General features: G+C 47.6%; 1 protein-coding gene across 1 annotated transcript; it reads right to left on the bottom strand.

Moving 5' to 3' along the window:
• Positions 1–2,845: 2,845 nt before the first annotated feature.
• On the bottom strand, positions 2,846–14,870 carry LOC136639070 (vomeronasal type-2 receptor 26-like). The gene is made up of 4 exons (XM_066613096.1): positions 14,589–14,870; positions 10,669–10,896; positions 7,000–7,130; positions 2,846–4,280 (listed from the first exon to the last, which is right to left on the bottom strand). The coding sequence occupies exons 1-4, from the start codon at positions 14,868–14,870 to the stop codon at positions 3,356–3,358; spliced, it is 1,566 nt and encodes a 521-aa protein (XP_066469193.1). The 3' UTR covers positions 2,846–3,355.
• Between the last annotated feature and the right edge of the window lie 1,401 nt (positions 14,871–16,271).

Below are 16,271 nucleotides of genomic sequence, written 5' to 3' on the forward strand. Positions count from 1 at the left end.
TTGGGTGAGAAATGACACCGCCTCCATAAAGGAGCACCGCCCGCCTCACATACAAATTTACCTTCTTCCTGGCCAGTTCAATCTTTTTAACATTAGAGGCATAACACCAAACCCTGAGAGGCAAGAGGTCAGACCATAAGATGACCATCCCGCGAAAACGCTGACTAATGTGGAGAATATCGCTGCAGGCCTGAAGCCTCAAGGACAGAGTCGTCCTCTGGCCCAGGTCGTTCTCTCCCAAATGAATAACAACAATGTGAGGCAGGGCATGGGCATGCACAAACGCATAAAAAGCAGGAAGAAGCTGACCCCACAGCATTCCCTGCCGTGCAACCCAATGCACAGTAGCCAAGGAACCGAGCTGCAACTGCGTGCCAAAGCTACTGGAGGCCGCCCTCTTCCTTGCCCAGAAAACAATGGAGTGGCCGCAGATAAGGACCCGAACTGTTCCCGCCCTGGAACCTGTAGACAGGAAAAAACAGGAATCACAATTCCAGAAACAGGCATCACTTAACTATATAGCACCTGGCAAAGTCAGTGCAAGTGAGCGCACAACCGCTGTCACGGGACAAGCCCGGAAATTAGCGTGCAATACATGAACATGTGGCAGTGCCACTATAAACACCTGGCAACACCAGTACAAAGAGCGCCCAACTGCTGTCACAGGCCGCGCCGGGAAAATTTTTTGTGGTGTCTGCATCACCCCTCGCCCCTACCACCAGGGGAGGGGGAAATGGCTGAGCCAATCCCGTTCATCACTCGTCAGGCTCTCTGATGTAATATTTAAATGCGCAGGAGCGCCAACAGCCAATCCTCTGAATGTCCCGGGCTGGGAGGCCGATGCAGCCGATGCAGCCCCAATCCTGAAAGAGTGCAGGCCGTAATCTTCTGCCCGAAACCCAAGGTCCGCCACTGCCCTGCGAAAAAGGACCCTAAGCTGGAAAAAACGTAACAGGTGAGGCATCAACATGGCAGAACAAGGCACCCCGAACCGTAGGATGCGCAGCCAAATAAGACCGAAGTGTCCTTACCGGGCACAAGGCTAGGTTCTGTGCGAGGCCCAGTCGCACTTTAAAACCCACCCCCCGCTGGTCAGTTTTCGAACGACGAAGGGTGATAATGACCATGTCAGCCGTAATAAGTACGTCCTGCAGCTGTAAGGCCCCTCCTGAATCGTCGCCCACTGAGGCACATAAAACCTCACTGGAACGGAAGGCACCAAAAAACATAATGATGCCAGATTTTGTCAGACAACAGAGCACAACAAGACAATACAAGACAAGAAGACAAATCATATAAGATTTGGGGGGAAAGATGCAACCCAGTAACCCCATAAACTCAAAGCTGGAGTGAATCTTAGCATCATCCTGAAACCATAATGCATTCTGCTGACCCACCGCCGTTATCATATAACTGATCTCAGTAGCTACAGGCCAGTCTGGCCGCATTTTAAGACAGATGGGGTCCATGCTAGCTCTCCTAGCAGGATGAATTCCCCTATATGGACAGGGCCTTTCTCTAGTGGCGGATTCTAGTGGATAAGCTACAGCATCTCTTTCAGTAACAGGGGAGCCATTGAGGAATCCTCCAGTGATGGGGAGACACCCAGCTAGGCTAAACGGTATGAGTTGCAGGAAAAGCTGACGGCCAAACTATACATGGCACTGGCAACCTGAACCACTCCAAATCCTAGAACCAATGATGCTGTAGCAGACTGACTCCCCCCTTTCAGCTCTGTCCTCCCTTCAGCTTGCTGCATAACTAGTTATGTCTGTTCCTCTTCTTTGATATGGAACGTCCCTTGGGATAAAGCATGAGTGAAAGCAGGGGTCCCCCCCCCATAAAATCCCTTAATTTCAATTAGGCATTTTAACACAAGTCTAGTTGGAACCAGGCTGTGATGAAGTGTTAACGTGGAGCTGCCCTTGAAGAGCTTGTCCTTGAAGAGTGTCTGGAAATCTCTGCTGGTGCAGAAGGTGGCAGCACAAATTCTTGTCAGTGTCCCTATTTCGGAGCATAGAATTCCCACTTTGTAGCATCTCCATTGGCTTCAAGTGTGCTTCCAGACACCACTTAAGGAGCCGGGCATTTTTACAGTCTCTACTGGTCTGGAACCAGGACATCTGAGGACCTGTCTCTCCCATCATAAATCTGTCCACCCATTTCATTTAACAACACAGACCCTGCTCCTGTGATCCCCTCCCTCTAATGTTTATTTGACAATGAGACATAACAGGACCTATATGGTCACAGCCCCTGCCTGATGGGATTTCCTTCACCATGAGTCCCTTATTGCCTTCTTTATTTTCCACCCTCTACCAAAATTGTTTTTGTTCAAAAAGATGTTCCAGCTGAGTTCCAACCCCTTTTCTAGAGGTAGGTAAAAATGGTTTTATTTTTTGGTGGATTTCAGTATTTCCCAAAGTTAAGCGTGCAGGAAGTGGTGTTAATGTGTTTTTATTCCAAGGGAGCATTTTTATAAATTATAATTACAAATTATAATCACTTTAAAAGAGTTATAGGTAGTTGATATGGCATAAAGTCAGTAGCTGCAGCCACCTGCATGTAGAGGTGTTAGAGAATGGTTTCATTTTTTTTGACAGATTTAGGGTTTTGGGGTTTTTTTTTGCAAACGTGAGAAGTGCAGAGAGCAGGGTTACGTGATTTTATTTCGTTGCCATCGAAAATCCCACCTCTACCCATTTCATTGTAGAAAGGCAGAGTAAGATGATGAAACAGATAAATTAACACAAACAATGAAAATTAAATGTCTTACAGCTATTCTAATGTCATTGTACATTCACCCTTACTACAGTCATGAATAGAATTTGTGAAGGAAAGGAAGGAGTGTTGCAACAGTACATGGGACTGGGTTCATGCACGCAGCAAGTATTTGGGTTTACAAACATCAAAGCACAACCCACATTAAAAGGAAATTCTTCAAAATCAGATGTCATATTAGGTCATCCTTAGGTTTTAGTCTTAGATATGCTTTTGTATTGGGATCAGGCAGAAGTAGCATAAATGGCAGGGCATAAAGGGCTGAATAGATACATATATGTAAACAATTAAAATGTCATGTAGCCACTCTAGCATCATATATTTACTCTATGTATAAATGTACTTTAATTATTTTTATTAGTTTCTTGCATAAAGTATATGAAGGAAAGATAGATGAGCTGTAACAGTACCTGGGACTGGGTTCACCAGGACAAAAATGCCAGCCAGGAAGTGGCTCTAATAATAAAGACATAAATGTATGTCTAGGAAGGAGATGTGTCCTGTATAGTCTATGGGAATTGGTTCATTCACACAACAAGGATTTAGATTTAATAACAGCAAAGCACAACCAGAATTAGATGGCATCTTGGGTGGCACCTTTAAGTTTAATAATTAGATGTTCCTTGGTATTGAGATCAGGCCTCAGTACTATAATGTAACATTTGGGCATAAAAATGCAGCCCAGTAACCCAAAACTGGAGACCAAGATGGTGAAGACCTGCACAGCGACTGTGTATTTGCCCTTCGTGCTCAGGTAGGCAGGCACAAAGGACACCCACACAGTGCAGAAGACCAGCATGCTGAAGGTGATCAACTTGGCTTCATTGAAGGCTCCAGGCAGCTTCCTGGCTAGGAAGGCCACAGTGAAGGAGACAGCGGCCAGAAAGCCTATGTAGCCAAGGGCAACATAAAACATGGTGACTCTCCCTTCATTACACTGCAGTATGATGTAGCCAGGCTGGGAGTGCATGTCAGAGTCTGGGAAAGGGGGAGAGATTCCCAGCCAGACAGTGCAGATGCCCACCTGAACAATGGATGAAGAAAATACAATGAAATTTGCCAAGCTCTTCCCCAGCCATTTCCTCATCCTGCTCCCTGGCCTGGTGGCCATGAATGCCACCACCACAGTGATTGTTTTGGCCAACACAGAAGAGACGGCAACCGAGAAAATGACACTGAAGGCAGTTTGTCGGAGAAGGCAGGTCACCTTCTGGGGCTGACCAATGAGCAGAAGGGAGGACAAGAAGGAAAGCAGGAGGGAGAGCAAGAGCATGTAGGTGAGGTTGCGGTTGTTGGCTTTGACTACTGGAGTTTCACGGTACTTAATGAAGATTCCAAAAACACAAGCAGTGCTAAGAGAGAAGAACAGAGCAGAGAAAACAAGGATGATCCCTAAAGGCTCTGTGTAGGATAGAAAGATTATAGTTTTGGGGATGCATTGTCCTTGATCCTTGTTTGGATGCTGATCTTCTGGATAGCTGGTGCAATGGTCAAAGTCACTCTTGTGCTTTGCAGATGCAGACCCTAAATTTGCAGATGCAGATGCAGACCCTAATGCTACCCTAGGGTAGCATTAGTGATGCCTACCCTAAATTCTTAACAATCTGTGATCTACAATGTGATCTTCTAAGTAAAATATCTTTGAGAGGAACATGCTGCAACCGGTGAAAAAGCAGCAGTGACACTTCTTGCTGCTACAGTACCTTCTCCTGAAACCCTCCCTCCCCTGATGCATACTCTGGGAACAGGTGAATACAGACTTTTTTGTATTTTTTTTTCTCCAAAAGGTGAAAAATGGTTTAAAAAGACATTGGTCACTCAACATGGCAAGCAACCGCTTCAAGTGCACCATAACCCAAATACAATTGGTGGTGACATCATCACCCACAATTACTTATGGGTCAGACACTTCAGGGGAGCTGAGGTAGGTGTCGGGTGCCAGAGGGGCCAGCTTCACCACAGGTTGGGCCATATTTAGTCTTCAATGCAGTTTTCTTGGTGTGTGGAAGCTTGGTCAAGTTTGAGTCCAGGTGTAGTAAAAAGTCTACAGGGTGCAAGGAATCAAAACAACAACATCAATGGCTGGGGAGAAGTTCAAACGTTTTTGGTGTCAAGATACATGTTTGGCCCAGAATCACATTCCAGAGCAGCGGGGGCCAACTTCTCAACTATAGGGCTCCTGGACCTTTAACAGTTGTGTAGAAGAGGGAATTTCAGCAGGTGTAGCTTCTCCTCTCACAGACACCTGCTAAATTTCCCTCCACTACACAATGGTTAAAGGTTCAGGAGCCTTTAAGTTGAAAGTTTGGCCACTGCTGGTCTGGAGAAGTGGTGCCAGATAATATAGAACAGCAATTTGCTCAATCAACTTATATGCACTTTTTAAGTGCTCATTTTAATATAAATGTTTTCGGCGGGGGGGGGGGGGTGCAAAAAACATTTCCAATTGATCCCTACAGCTCCTAGGGCCAGCCCAGTTGCCATTCTTTTCTCCCCACAATTGCCTAAAGAAATATATTTCAACTCACATTACAAAATGTATTATAGTATGGTATGCCACTACTGTATCAGCCAAGAAAAGACCAGTCTGAAAACTGCCTAATGCAGGGGTGCTCACACTTTTTTGGCTCGAGAGCTACTTTGAAACCCAGCAAGGCCCCGAGATCTACCAGGGGGGAAGGAAGCGTCTGACAGACACCCCTTTGATGTATGGAGCCCCTGCTGGACCAGGTCAGAGGAGGCCCACCAAGTCCAGCTTCCTGTGCCCCACAGTGGCCCACCAGATGCTTCAGGAAGCACACGGGAGGCCTCTCCTCTCTCCCCACCCCACATACTGGGGGCAGCCACAGGTCCCCCCAAGAGGCAGATGCCCAGCCTTGCTGCACTGCGGGGGGCAGGAGCTCCCCACTCCCCACCCCCCCAAACTCTTTGTGGCTGTGCCCCGAGATCAGCAGGGAGAGGGAGGCCCACCCTTTGCTCTCACCTCCCAAGACAGAGAACTGAAAACATCAACATCAATTTATCCAGATTCCCAGGATAAATGCCTTTATGCAGGTGTCCTCACAAGTAGGACAGACTCCTCCCGCCTGCAAGGGGATGCTTTCTCCTGGTAAACCCAGATGGCCCTGGCCGGCACGTCCTCATTTAACCCCAGCCCTTGTTCTGAATAGGGCTTTGGCCACAAGCAAAAGCTTAGGCAGCAGCCAGTGGCTCTTCTCTGCTCCGCTGGAGGAGTTGCTGGATGAATCCCAGGAAGAAGAAGAAAAGCTGGGATTTGAGAGAGGAGACGGGCAGAGGAGGTGTCAGATGTGGAAATGGTTATACTCAATGATGCTTCTCCCAGGAAAGTGTGGATAGCATGGCGGTCCCAGAGCCCAATACCATGCTCTGCTCAGAAGTAAGTCCCATCATAGTCAATGGGGCTTACTCCCGGGAAAGTGTGGATACGATTGTAGCCTTAGAGCCCACTCCTAGGCATGTCTACTCAGAAGTAAGTCCCATTCTAGTCAATGAGGCTTACTCCCAGGAAAGTGTGGCCAGGATGGCAGCCTCAGCCCGCTCCCCCTGCGGAAGAAGCTGCAGTCCCGCCGGCTGGAGGACGCGGAGCCTCCCGGCCACTCACCCGCTGCACGACATCCTGGTTGAACTCATGGAAGAAGTAGCCAGCAAGTGGGAGGCGATCATGGCGCAGGGGATGGAGCGGACGCCCAGCAAGCTGCAGCAAAATGGCTCCCGTGGCGGGGCACCGCCCATTCCCGCGTGACGCGCCTGGCCTGCTGCCTCCCATCGGCCCCCATCGGGGGTGTGTGAGGAGGGGGAGGAGCGCGGGGCACACACCCTCGGCATGGGGCAGAGGAGGGAGCCTGCCAGGCACCCGGAGCTGCCCGGCCAGCCTCGGCCCCGATCCTCCGCCCTGCGGCCAGCGTGATCCTCGCGCACCTTGAGCAGCCTCGCCTCGCAGGCTCGGGGGCTCCTGCGAGGGGGCAGAGTTTGGGGGGGAGCCCGGCTGGGCCAGCCCTGTGTGTGTGTGTGTGTGTGTGTGTGTGTGTGTGTGTGTGTGTGTGTGAGTGCCTACAGAGAGGGCTCCGTGATCGACTAATTTTGCCTTGGGATCTACCGGTCGATCGCGGTCGACTTATTGAGCACCCCTGGCCTAATGTGTTCTGGGAAGTGATCTTTGCCTTGTTCCTCATGGGCAGCCCCTTCCCCTTGAGCCACTTACCTTCCTGGGTAGAGATGGTCCCCCCCTTGCAAGGAGCACAGTCATAGCAGCAAACCGGCTCCCCTTCATTGATCACCTTAACATATCCAGGCTGACAACTTTCTGTACATCTAGAATGAGGCAAAGTCTACAAGACAAAGAATGTCAGGAAAATGAGTCAGGAGGCTTGGTTTGTGCAAATGTGCCTTACAACCCAATTCTAGCAAGAGCCTGTACCAGCAAAACACCCGTTTCACCAGCGCGCACTGCCACATAAGATGGCACAGCTAAAAAATAAATCAACTTTCACTTTCTTCAGTTGATGGATTTCTTTTTGCGCCACTTGCTCTTTTTTGATACTTTTCATTCTTTTTAAATTTCACTTCAAAACCCTTTTTAGGCATTGACACACCAACAAAACAGACAAAGCAAAATACAAACAAACTCTGCCTAAGAAATAGACTTGTTAGGGTGGATGGAGAATATGGTTCTGTGTCTAGTTAGACTATCATGCAAAAGTTTAGCACTGTGATTTTCAACCTTTTTCATCTCACAGCACACTGACAAGGTAGTAAAATTGTCAAGGCACACCATCCGTTTTTTGACAATTGACAAGGCACACGACACTGTTGGTGGGGGGGGCTTCACATCCCCAATGACTCTACTAATAAATGACCCTCCCCCAAACTCCTGTGGCCCACCTACAGACCATTCATGACACACCAGTGTGCCACAGCACAGTGCTTGAAAATGGTTGGTTTAGTCAGTTGGTTTATGACCAGCACGTCAGTAAAAGCTGGAAGCAAACATAGGATTTCATCATCCTGTGCCCATGAAGGACCATCTAAAAATAAATTTGGAAACGTTCTTCTCATATCCATATAATAAGGGTAGTGCAGTACTATAAGAGCCAAGGATTCCGTAGCCACCAAATTACACGTGCATTTGGTTGAAATCTGAGAATGCTGACAAAATCTCTCTTCTAACACACGAGATGGAAACACATTACATTGAGCAAGTGTAAAAGCTCAATAGATCTGTGTATCATTTAACAGATACAGATATCTGGGAAGACGACCGAGGACCAATGGCAACTGCAGCTGAAGGGGGAAAGAGGTCTTCTTAGCAGCTGCATTAATTTCCTGGCTTTCAGTGTCCCATAATCTGCACAAGATGCTCATGCTGTTCCTATTCATAGTATCATTGCCCAAAGTGTCCAGAAAGAGGCCAATAGAGCAGATTTTAAGGATGAAGCGACGAAAACCAGTAGATTGCAGGGAATCAAAGAGTAAGGCTTGGAAAAGAGGAGCTTGCCCTGCATTGAAGCAAACACTGAGCCAGAACTTGATAAATCTGGCCCAAGCTAATGCTCGTCTATATTGCCCAGCCTCCAGGCATAAGGCCACATACAGAATGCAGTGGGCTAAGCCAAGGATCTTATATAAAAAGGCTGAGAGAACTCCCTTGACTTCCTGATTGTAGGCCGGCAACCAAATTTGAATCCCAAAAAGGAGTTGGGCTAAAGTCTTGGTATTAAAAATACGCAGTGCTGCTGGAACAAATGAGTTACCTTTTGAGGAAATGAATCTTAATATGGCCTGAGATGAAAGCTTAGCAGAATTAATAGCTGAAATGCATTGAGGGAACCCATGACAATTTGTAGTGGAAATTCAAACCCAAATACCTAAATGTCTTAACTTTTTGGATCGCCTTGCCATGGAAAACTCAGGATCGATACTTCCAAGATTTTAGATTTAGTGTAATTAATTTGAAGATTGTTGGCAGAAAGATATTGAAAACAGCTGGCTATCAGGCATTATTCTTTGTTTAAAGATCTAGATCAGGATTGCCAAACATAAGGCCCGGGGGCCGGATGCGGCCCGCAGATGCTTTTTATCCAGCCCTCAGGCTCTCAGCTGCTGATCAGTGCTGAGATGTTACTGCTGAAAGGGCAGCCCGCATGAAAATTGTGCTCTCCTATCTCTTGAAATATGATCAAGATTTGCATAATTTCTCTTCTGTCATTTGAAGCTAATGATTTCCTAAGTGAGAAAAGGCTCTTATTTTTGTTTATGATCTGTTTAACGACATCACTTCCTGCCTGATGACATCACTTCTGGCCCTCAGCAGGCGTCATGAATGCTGTTCATGAAATGAGTTTGACACCCCTGGTCTAGATCATTTCATCCCTCTGGGAGTGAGTTGTAGTCCTTTAAAACAAGCCCATCAAAAAGGCAGTGTTAAGGTTAAAAAATAGCCCAGATAAATAAAAAAAGGCACTGCACCAAGTCAATGAAATTGATTCCATCAGCCGAAAGGGGGCAGGTGTGGGGTGAATGTCATCAAAACAGAGTGGGGGGAGAGGAATGGGGCAGAGATCAGGGCAGGCGCAAGGGTGGGTGAAGGCTGGAAATGGGCCAGCAGCAGCAGCAGTGCTGCTGCTGAAATTCTCTCCCCTGCCTTGATCCACCTTTCCACGTCCACTCGGACCGCTCTATAGGTAGTGCAGGTTCTAGTAGACCCAGTGAGGCTGTGACAGCTGACCCCTGGGCAAAGGTACAAATGCAAAGGTGCCCCTGGGCAAAGGTGACAGCTGTACTGGGCAAAGGTACAAATGCCTCCTTACCTTGAGGAGGCCTTTGTGGCTTGAAACTCTCCTGCAGGATGTGCCCTGTTGGTGTGGCTGCATTGCTGTGCAGGGAGTTAAGTAGGTTTGGGTTTAAGAGTGCAAGACTTTGCGTGTTTACACAGCATTTCTGTGCCACGTGTAGTTTGGCCCTTTGCTGGTTGGACTGGAATGCTTTTCCTTAGTGGGCAAAAGGGATTGCTTTAAAGGCAGCAGCATTGACTTGACTGTGTGGCTGGATCACATTCTGCCTGTTTCCCCCAGCGGTGTAGCTAGAGGGGGTGCAAAGCGCTACATTATGCAGGGAGCCAAACTGCTGTGTGGAAGAGGTTTGCCTCTGTTTCGCTCTCACTGCCTGGAATGGCACCTAAGGGGAGGGGAATGGGCCCCTTGCATGCTGTGGTGAGGCTCCCTGCAAAACGTAGACCTTTGCTGCATTTGTAGCGTTTTTTACCCCCTCTAGCTAAGCCGCTGGTTTCCCCTCATCTTTTCAACTCCATATCGCTTGTGCTACTTAGATTCTCATCTTATTAGCTAGGAATCCTATCCCCTATGGATCACAGATCAGTCAAATTTATTAGACAGGAGATCTACACTTAATGGATTATATGAATCATATGGATCACGTATAGCAGTGTTTCTCAAACTGTGGGTCTGGACCCATTAGGTGGGTCGCAATCCAATATCAGGTGGGTCCCCATTCATTTCAATATTTTATTTTTAATATATTAGACTTGATGCTGCCATGGTATGTGAATGCATTTGGGGAAATGTTACAGAACTATACTTTTAACAAGCTACTATGTATATTCTTTTAACAATAATAGTAAATGGTACTGACTCCTGGGTAAGTGTGGATAGGATTGCAGCCTAGGATCGCTAAAATTTTCCTGCTTCTGGTCATGACATCACTTCCAGAGGGTCCTGACAGATTCCCATTCTAAAAAAGTGAGTCCCGGTGCTAAATGTTTGAGAACCACTGATGTACAGTACAAAACAGATTTTTGAGCTCGGCTAATGTTATTAAGGGGGATAAAGGGAAATCATTCGGTTTCACTACCTGGTTAAATCCCTTGGACCACCGAATGGCTTTTTGGTCAATGGTGAACTTGATCTTTGGGGAGTTCTGTCTCTCGATACTCCCAACTTTGACTCTAGCAGTGGACTGATTGGGGAATGCCACAAAGTTCACAATGTCAAAGTCAGCCACCACGTTGCCCTCCTCATCCAGATAAACTCCCTCCATGGAAGTATTGTAGAAGTGGGAGGTTCTCAGGAAAGGGTGGAGCTACATTTAGGAAACAGAAAAAGTATTTCACTCCAGCCCAGTGGAAGAGCTGTACCTGCACATATGTGATGCAGACTCAAAGCAACAGTGGATCCCTGCATCAGCAGCCTGGCAGCATGGGGTATTCTGCTGATCCCCCTCCCATTGTCACATAAGCAGAGGGTACTGGTCTCAGAAGCTGCATGCCAACCAGGAGGCATGCCCAGTCAGATGCAGCCAGTTTGAGCTCTCTTACCAGGATGAACTTACTTTCTTTCTTTCTTTCTTTCTTTCTTTCTTTCTTTCTTTCTTTCTTTCTTTCTTTCTTTCTTTCTTTCTTTCTTTCTTTCTTTCTTTCTTTCTTTCTTTCTTTTGGGGTAGATTATAGCAAATTTAGAGCGCAATTCTACCCTGCGCTGGAACAGGCAACCAAAGAGGCTTGCGCTGAATCCAGCAGGTTAGATGCCCAAGGCGGCTCAGCCAGAGGCAAGGGGAAACTTTCCCCCTTACCTCTCGGTAAGGCACCCCTGCCCCTGTGGGTCTCCTGAGGTGGCACAGGTCTGAGAACAGCAGAGCGGCTTCAAGCTGCTCCAAACTCCCTGAGAATCCAGCATAAGTATTGGATCCCAGCCCCGCCTCCTGCTCCCCACCCAGGAACGCTTCCCTCCTGCCTCCTCCCCGCCCACCCCAGAGGCTTGAAGCCTCACTGAGGAAGCCGGCACAGAGGCCTGTGTCAGCTTGTGTCAGCTCCGTGTGCCAGCCCGGCTTTCTCCCGAGGAGGCGCAAACATGCCTTACGGCATGTTTGTGACCCTCCTAAGCCAGTGCAAGGGACCTGAGCTGGCTCAAGGGTACCTCTGGATTGCACCCTTATTTATTTACAAATTTATATTCTGCTTTATCTCCCTAGTGGGCATTCACCTGGAGAGCAGAGTCTGCTACAGTCACAGGGGAGCCAAGGAGGAATCCTCCATTGTTGGAAAGAGACCCACTTCAGCTAAACAGGGTGTGTTACAGGAGAAGCGAAGGGCCAAACTGCACATGGCACAAATGTTGCAATCTTTCCTGGGAGTATGCCCCATTGAACACAATGGAGTTACTTCTAAAATGGACCTCCACAGGGTTGGACTTTGGGCATTTCAAATTTGTCCAAGTAAATATGTTGCTCTGCTTCAGGATCAAAAAGGAACCCCTGCTGGGATCTCGCTAACTGGATTTCCCTAAGAACTGTCCCAAAGTTCACCACCACAAGATGCGGGAAATGAGATTGTGAACAGAAATACCTGCCACGACTGCATCATTTCATGCTCCAGCCTTGGGGCTCCTGCTATTGGCCTCTGATTCTGTGTCCTGGATGCAAATGCAGCATGGAGGGCCTGTGCCACAGCCTGGATTGTCTTGTAAATACTGTGACTGTCCTGAGACAGGATTTTTTCAGTCAAATCCTGGGGCATGATCTCCCTTTTCTCTTTCTCTGTGCATCTTGTCCAGCTTTTCACAGACAATGCAGGCCTAGGATAAAAACAATGAAATGCTTTTTCCCCAAACTGTTGGATGGCAGGCAACATTGAGTCAAAATTGTCATATTCTGTGCCTTTGTGTTCCTTAATTGAGAAAGACAAAGAACCGTGGAAGTGCCGGATGCCAGCCACTCTGTAAAACAATCTCAAGCTGAGGTCCTGCAAAGTCACTGCAATCCAAACTTTCCCTGCAGTTGGCTTCATTATTTCAAATGTTGTAATCTGCATTGCTAGAGTGAACATAGCCTGAGGGTTTGCATGATAAACAACTACATTGACTTGGTCCTGCATCAGAAACCATTTCATGTTGAAATGTTTACTACTGATCACATGCAGCGCTGGGATTCTTTTTGAGAAGGCAATACAAAGACCCTTCTTTCTGATCACATCTGTGAAGGTGCTGATGAAACTTTCTCCGTGGTCATCGTCTGGAGCCAGGAGACCAATCCAGGTCCACTTGAAATGCAGGAGTAGTTGGGCAATGCCCAGTAAGGGGGTTCTTGTTTGGGCTCCATTCGGAACAAAAAAGGGAACGGAGTTTTATTTTGTAGATCACGACTCACAAAACCATAACTGACCTAAGAAGGAAAGGAAAAAGTTGGAGTTTCATTTGCAGGACAAAAGAGGCCTCAGGAAGCCCCAGGATTCCTAAGAATGTACCTTGAGAAAAGTTGCCTTGGAGGATTTTATACGATGTTTCTCCTTGGTGGCCTCACAGCCCAACCTTATGCTTGTTTACTCAAAGTTAAATCCAATTGTGTTCAGTGGGGTTTACTCTCAGGAAAGGGTCACAGGGTTGCAGCCAGGCAACCCAATCCTGAGATGGTCAGAGCACGAGCCACTGCTGTTTTTTATCCCCTACCCCCGAGTAAGGGCAGTAGCCCTGCAAGGTGGTTACTTGATTCTAATTGATCAAGTAACCCCTTGATCTAATTGATTCTAAACCCCTGCTAATTGGGTAAGAGGCACTTTTTCAAGTGGGTGCTCCTTTTTCAACAGGGGGAAAGTAACTGGCCCATCTCACCCCAGCACTGTCTGTTCTAGTGGCTGTCTGCTGGTATTCCTTTGCATCTTTTTAGATTGTGAGCCCTTTTGGGACAGGGAGCCATTTAGTTATTTGGTTTTTCTCTGTAAACCGCTTTGTGAACTTTTAGTTGAAAAGCGATATATAAATACTGTTAATAATAATTAATAATAATAATTCTGTGGCGGCTCTTGATCTGATGGAGCTGAGCTCTGCTTGTCCCGCCCCCTCCCTCCCCACTCCCTCCCCATGCCACACCTCCTCCCGTTCCTCTCCCCTCCTTCCCCTCGCCCTGGGACACCTCCCCCTGCCTCCCCCATGCCCCCTCTCACCTCTCTGCTGCTCAGTGATCTGAGAAACCACTGGGCAGCGAAAGGCGGGCCCAGTTCTTGCAAACGTGCCCGCAGGGCTCAGGATTTGGCCTTAGATGACCTGGTTTTCCCTTAGTGACAGGAAGCCCTGAGGTTTGTGCATTTGCCTAGTGAGTCAGATAAGGTTTTCAGGCAGGTGCAGTCATTCACCTAGCTGCAGTAACCACCCTGGCCGCCGAATTCTGTACTATTTGCAGCTTCCGAACTGTCATCAAGGGCAGCCCCATATAGAGCACATTACATGAATCCAATCTTGAAGTCACAAAGGCATGGACCACTGTGGTCAGTTCTGATCGACTCAAGTACAGCCGCAACTGGCACACCAGTTGGACCTGAGCAAACACATCCCTGAATACAGGGACACATCACCTGGCTCTCCAGGAAAGCTGAGAATTCAGGAGCACACCCAAACTGCACACCTGCTCCTGCAGGGCGAATGCAACCCCATTCAGAGCAGGCTGATGACTCAGTACCTGCATCAAGGAAGGATCTCTGTCTTTTCTGGATTCAACCTCAACTATCGGACCTCATCCAGACCCCAACCGCCTCCAGACATCTACTAATGAACATCTACTAAGGAACAAACTGAGTTCTGGGTCCATCCATCTGTCCACAAGAGTTACATCAAATCTGAATAAGAGATTTCTGCTTGGTGTGTACTATTCTCCAACCTTCCGTTGCCTTTGTTTTCTTTCCAAACCTTGACTAACCTCTTTATGCAAACATCACTCAACTCCACCTATGAAGTGCATTTAGATGTAGTCTGAGCCATACATATCCACCCACCTGTATTTCCTACCTGTGGGATTTTGTAGATGTCCAACATGCCTGCAATCTGACTAGAGATCACAGAGTCAGCCCCTTCCAGAACTGCCATCAGTTTATTCCTCCTTCCACAGGTGTAGTTTGGAAGACTCTTTTGTCTAGTAGACAGCAGGTCTGTCATGGCGTCATAAGTCAGTCTTGCATTGAAATAGTTTTCATAGGCGTTGTAGCCCAGAGAGACGTTGGGCAAGAGCCGAGGATTCTGGTTGATCTCATGAATGGCAAAGAAGAAGGGCAAGAGGTCCCAGAAACGCATGCCTGCTATGCTGCAAGAAAAATATGCCTCACATTCCTGAATATGGATCAGGCCATAGGTCCCTCTACTCCAGCTTCCTGTATCTCACAGTGGCCCACTAAGTTTCTCAGGGAGCACACAAGGCAACAAGAGACCTGCATCCTGGTGCCCTCCCTTGCATTGGCATTCTGACACAGCCCATTTCTAAAATCAGGAGGTTGCACACATACATCATGGCTTGTAACCCATAATGGTGTTGGTCTGCGTTATCTTGAAAGAGCAACAACCAAAAGGAGGTGTAAAGGGGGAACTTGAGTGAGGCAGAGATGGAAATTTTCTGAACTTTTGCCTATTGAATTGTCTTGCTTTGAGCTGAGTATAAAAGACTGGCTGTGTCCAGCTGAACTTTGGGCATGAACATAAGAACATAAGAACAGCCCCACTGGATCAGGCCATAGGCCCATCTAGTCCAGCTTCCTGTATCTCACAGCGGCCCACCAAATGCCCCAGGGAGCACACCAGCTAACAAGAGACCTCATCCTGTTGCCCTCCCTTGCATCTGGCCTTCTGACATAACCCATTTCTAAAATCAGGAGGTTGCGCATACACATCATGGCTTGTACCCCATAATGGATTTTTCCTCCAGAAACTTGTCCAATCCCCTTTTAAAGGCGTCTAGGCTAGACGCCATCACCACATCCTGTGGCAAGGAGTTCCACAGACCAACCACGCGCTGAGTAAAGAAATATTTTCTTTTGTCTGTCCTAACCCGCCCAACACTCAATTTTAGTGGCTGTCCCCTGGTTCTGGTATTATGTGAGAGTGTAAAGAGCATCTCCCTATCCACTCTGTCCATCTCCTGCATAATTTTGTATGTCTCAATCATGTCCCCCCTCAGGCGTCTCTTTTCTAGGCTGAAGAGGCCCAAACACCGCAGCCTTTCCTCATAAGGAAGGTGCCCCAGCCCCGTAATCATCTTAGTCACTCTCTTTTGCACCTTTTCCATTTCCACTATGTCTTTTTTGAGATGCGGCAACCAGAACTGGACACAATACTCCAGGTGTGGCCTTACCATCGATTTGTACAATGGCATTATAATACTAGCCGTTTTGTTCTCAATACCCTTCCTAATGATCCCAAGCATAGAATTGGCCTTCTTCACTGCCGCCGCACATTGGGTCGACACTTTCATCGACCTGTCCACCACCACCCCAAGATCTCTCTCCTGATCTGACACAGACAGCTCAGAACCCATCAACCTATATCTAAAGTTTTGATTTTTTGCCCCAATGTGCATGACTTTACACTTACTGACATTGAAGCGCATCTGACATCTGAGGCTATGCCTCCTTGCTGCCTTGCTTTGGTACCAGCAATAAACAAGTTTTTTTTTTGCTACACCTTCCCTCAGCGGGGTCAGTT

The sequence above is a fragment of the Tiliqua scincoides genome, chromosome 2, assembly GCF_035046505.1.
Source record: "Tiliqua scincoides isolate rTilSci1 chromosome 2, rTilSci1.hap2, whole genome shotgun sequence".
Classification (NCBI taxonomy): domain Eukaryota; kingdom Metazoa; phylum Chordata; class Lepidosauria; order Squamata; family Scincidae; genus Tiliqua; species Tiliqua scincoides.